The 4,499-nt window shown below is 42.5% G+C and overlaps 2 protein-coding genes across 2 annotated transcripts in view; both read right to left on the bottom strand.

The window, feature by feature from the left end:
- On the bottom strand, positions 1-4,075 carry LOC109392716 (protocadherin beta-15-like; the record flags this gene model as incomplete). The annotated part of the gene is made up of 1 exon (XM_019661344.1): positions 1-4,075. A coding segment is annotated over exon 1 (1,431 nt), but the record flags the coding sequence as incomplete, so codon positions are not given.
- LOC109392708 (protocadherin beta-14-like) overlaps positions 4,071-4,499 on the bottom strand; it is a 23,025-nt gene continuing 22,596 nt past the window's right edge. Inside the window, exon 3 of the mRNA XM_019661335.1 lies at positions 4,071-4,454. Coding sequence (XP_019516880.1) covers positions 4,071-4,454 — 384 coding nt within the window. The remainder of the gene's footprint in view (positions 4,455-4,499) is intronic.

Below are 4,499 nucleotides of genomic sequence, written 5' to 3'. Positions count from 1 at the left end.
GTCTGTGGCGCTGACGCTGCCGATGTGCAGGGCGGGGCTGTTGTTCTCGCGGACGAACAGGGTATAGGAGGTTTGGGTGAAGGCCGGGGCGTTGTCGTTGACGTCGGAGACCAGCACCGTTATGTTGTGCTGGGTTTTGAGTCTGGGGGTCCCCAAGTCGGTGACGGTGATGGTGACGTTATACTCGGCCTGGCTCTCTCTGTCCAGAGCCCCATTTGTTACCAGGGTGTAGAAATTCTCTGCAGATGGCTTCAGGAGGAAGGGGAGATCATCTTGGATGGAGCATGTCATCCTTCCGTTATCCCCTGAATCTCGGTCTCGAATCCTAAACAGGGCCACTTCTATCTCGGGGGAATTTTCCGGAATGGGGCTGGTCAGTGATGAAATAGTTAGTTCTGGGGAGTTATCGTTAACATCCACCACCTCAATGGAGACAGAGCATTTTCCAGAAAGTCCCCCGCCATCAGACGCATCTATATCCAGCTCATATGAGGATATTGTCTCAAAATCTAGTTTTTTAGTTAGTCGAACTTCTCCTGAAAGGCTGTTTAGCTCAAAAGTTGTGCTTATCTCCTGAGAACTATAAAAAAGGGAGTATGATATCTCTCCATTTGTCCCAGTGTCTAAATCTCTCGCAGAGACCTTGAGAACTAGGGCGCCTACAGGGCTGTTCTCTGGGACCTGCACCTGGTAGAGCGTCTGCTCAAACTCAGGGGCGTTGTCATTGACATCCATGACCAAGATGCGGACCTGGGCGGTGCCAGACCGGGGTGGAGAGCCGCCATCCAACGCTGTGAGGGTTAACCTGAGCTCGGCCTGCTCCTCTCGATCCAGCTCTTTGTCCAGCACCAGCTCGGGATACTTCCTGCCATCCCCCCGGTTGCGGGTGGAAACGTGGAAGTGAGAGTTGGGACTGATATTGTAGTTTTGGATATTGTTGTTGCCCACGTCCAAGTCCTGCGCTTTTTTCAGAGGAAACACGGTCCCAGGAGCGCTGGTCTCTGGGATTTTCAGCGTCATTTCTCTTTCAGGAAACTCGGGAGAATGATCGTTTATGTCTCTCACCAGTAGCTCAGCTCGAAATACTCCCAATGGTTTTATCAATAACACTTGGAAATGCATTACACACGGATCAGTGGGGCCGCACATTTCCTCGCGGTCCAGTTTCTCATTTAATATCAAGTCCCCGGTCCGCAGATCAAGTTGCAATCGGGGCTCATTATCCTCAGAGACCACCCGGGCTCCCCGCGCAGCTAGTTCCTCCGCTCTCAGCCCCAGGTCCTTAGCCAGGTTGACCACAAAGGAGCCGCTCTCTGTTTCCTCCATCACGGAATAGCGACGGGATTCCCATCCCGCCAGAGCCACTCCCATCAAAAGAAAGAAAATCAGGACTTGCCTTTGTTCAGGTAAGCGCTCCCCTCCGGCCTCCATCTTTATTCCACCAATGCCTTTCCAGGAACAGGGCCCAGCTCTACCTTAGGGAGCGATGGGACTGAGACAGTGATGGATCTCTCAGTCTAGACATGTCGGTGACAGCATTCTCTGGAGACTTGCAGGTCCCGAACTGTTTGCAGGCTTTTCTCTTCCGCTAGAGATCTGAGATTGAGTTCATAGCATTTCCGGGGCTTTTTTGGGGTTTTTTTTTTTACACCTTAGCCTGCAGCGCCACCATGCGTTGACTTCGAAAAGAACTGCTACAATTGTATTCTCTTGATATATACCGGTAATAATCTAGTAATACCAATAATCAATATATTTAGTAATCCCAATAATCTATTAGGAGTTTGGAAATGGTTTGGGAGAGATGATGTAATCATAAAACCATGCAATGATAATTATTCATCCTTCATTCAAAGAAGTATTATCGATATCTATGTACTAGGCTCTGAAATACATCAGTAAACAACCCAGACATGGTTTCTACCTTCTAGAACCTGTAGTCTGTGTGGGGTGCTGTGAAAAGAACTGAGAAGTGAAAAAAGACTTAACAGTGATCAGTCATCTTGCAAAATAACAATATATACTTATGTAATTCCTTAAAATTCTCTCAGCAAAAAGGATAAATTTCTCTAGATTTTCTTTCAAATTCTAGGCAGTCTATGTACCAACATTGTGATTCTCACTTGTTGAATAACATCAAGGAAAAAGCTACCAGGTAATTCCAGTTTATATACCCTCTCTACATAAGGTCAGAGAGCTATGATTTTATGAAACTCAAACTATGGGAACATGCATATAAGGGCACTTCTTATAGCCCTTACCCTGCCTTGTCTCCTTAGCATTGATCACTATGTGATATAGAATATATGTGCACATTTAATTATTTCTTTTCTGTGTCAATTTGAGTTCCAGAACTTTGTTTTGTTCACCTCTATATCCCTCAACATCTAATCTCTGGCACATGGTAGGTGCTCAACAAATATTTGTTGACTAGATCAGTGAATAAATCATAATTTAAAATTTTTGACACCTACATTCTCCTAATGTAAAAGCTCCCTTTCCCCCCTGTATATAAGCTGGATAAACAAGACACATGTTCCCAAGTGTGTATTTTCTGTGCTCTTTTGAATAGTAATTTGAAATAATTCAGAATGATCTAAAATGTTTTTCATTAAATGGCAAAATACCCTGACTCCCCCCTAAACAAATGGATACATTATAACAATGAAAGAACATAACAGCCAGGCTATAATGATTCTACAAATAAGGTATACATCTCTTTGAAACATATTTTACATTGTCAGTGTTATTTCACATAAATGCTATTATGACACTGATGGTATTAAAAGCTATTTCTTATATAAGCGTTTTCTAAGAATTTCTCTAAACACTCCACAAACTGTACAACTTGGAAATATCCATCAATTCTCAAAATTATACAGTGCAACAAAAGCTTGTGCTTGTCCCTTATAGATTATTAATATTCCACAACCTTTTGAACCAAATATGGTTAAATTAATATGAAAACCACAATTTATAAAATCTCAAAATAATAAGCTTCAATACATACAAGAATACCTAAACATGTTTTTGACAAGTGCAAAACCCCACATAGCTATCTTAATTAGAGGGAAATTTATTGAAAGACCACTTGTTTCCAAAAACCCAAGGGAGAAAGCAGGCTTAAGAGGGGCTGGAAAATGTACAATGAGGTTACTCTTAAGGCATCTCCTTCCCTCTCATCTCTAAGTGAATTGACTTGCTGTGCTTCTTGCAGAGTATTTAGCCAACATGATATTACTTTCTTGTTAAGTTCCTAACAGAGAGACTATTTTATATCTGGTTTCTAAAGCCATTTTTTTAACAGAGAGAATCAGACTGGTACAGCTTGGATCAGTGATGTCTACTACCTTGTCTGACTGAAATCACAGAGGGAGATGGGTCATTAAAATAAATATGATGCAACAGTAGATGTCTACTGAAAAGAGAAGTTTCCAGAAAGAGATGGGGTGGGATTTACTATTAAATATCTGGAAACAATCTAATAACCTTTCAATAATACTTATATATATTGTATACTGAAAATTGATATAAGGATGAAAAGCCTTTAAATATGGGGAAAATTGTAGTTTTTTCCATTTAATACTGCTGTGAAGCAAAAACATGCGATTTTTGCGCACATTTCTCCATGTAAAAATTTAAGATGAGTAGGCATATCATGTCAAACTGAAGATATACTAATAACTCATTCAATTTGTATCACGCCTGTCTCCTAAGTAACCACAACATAAAAAATGTATAAATGTTTCTGGACAACATTCAAACACAAAATGGGGCTGTGGTCATCTTCAAATCACTAGTGCTTGATGATGAAAAGTTGATAAATTGAACAAATATTCATGACTTTTTAGTAATGAGGTAAAGTTGCAAGTTTTTTGTCTAAATCAAAATAGAAATTATAAAAAGAGAGTAAATATACGTATATACATAAAGTTTCTAATCTTCTTAACTAGGAAAATGAAATCAACAAAATACCCAAGAATTATATATGGATCAAAACAGTTAATGGAGACTAGTATATTTAGTAGAATTAACTTTCATCTTGAATGATCTCAAAAATTAACAAATTCCTAATTGAACTCAAAACCACTTACAAAATTTGAGTTTTCCTCCACATCATTCACAGACTCTTGAGGGTTGGAGGCAATAGACTTCAGGAACTTGAACTCGCTTGTGGTCCCTGAGCCTCCACTCAGACACACCTCGTACTGGTAGCTCTGCGACAGGCACCCGCTGCCTCTGACATCCACCAGGTGGCCCGGAAAGTGGCCCTCGGGCACCGAGCAGCCACCCAGCGAGGCGGCCCTGCCCCTCCTGCACAGCCGCACCGCGATGAACGCCAGCACCGAGAACAGGAAGAGCGACGACACCGACGCCAGCGCGATGACCAGGTAGACCGTGAGCGCGTCGGCCCGCGCCGGGTCGGCCGCCGCTTCGGGCAGCGGCAGGTAGGGCTGCGAGAAGCCGTCCACCAGCAGCACGTGCAGCGTGACGCTGGC

The sequence above is a fragment of the Hipposideros armiger genome, unplaced genomic scaffold, assembly GCF_001890085.2.
Source record: "Hipposideros armiger isolate ML-2016 unplaced genomic scaffold, ASM189008v1 scaffold_11, whole genome shotgun sequence".
NCBI classification, from domain to species: domain Eukaryota; kingdom Metazoa; phylum Chordata; class Mammalia; order Chiroptera; family Hipposideridae; genus Hipposideros; species Hipposideros armiger.
The sequence above is the reverse complement of the archived record's forward strand: the minus strand, read 5'-3'. Positions and strand labels throughout refer to the sequence as shown.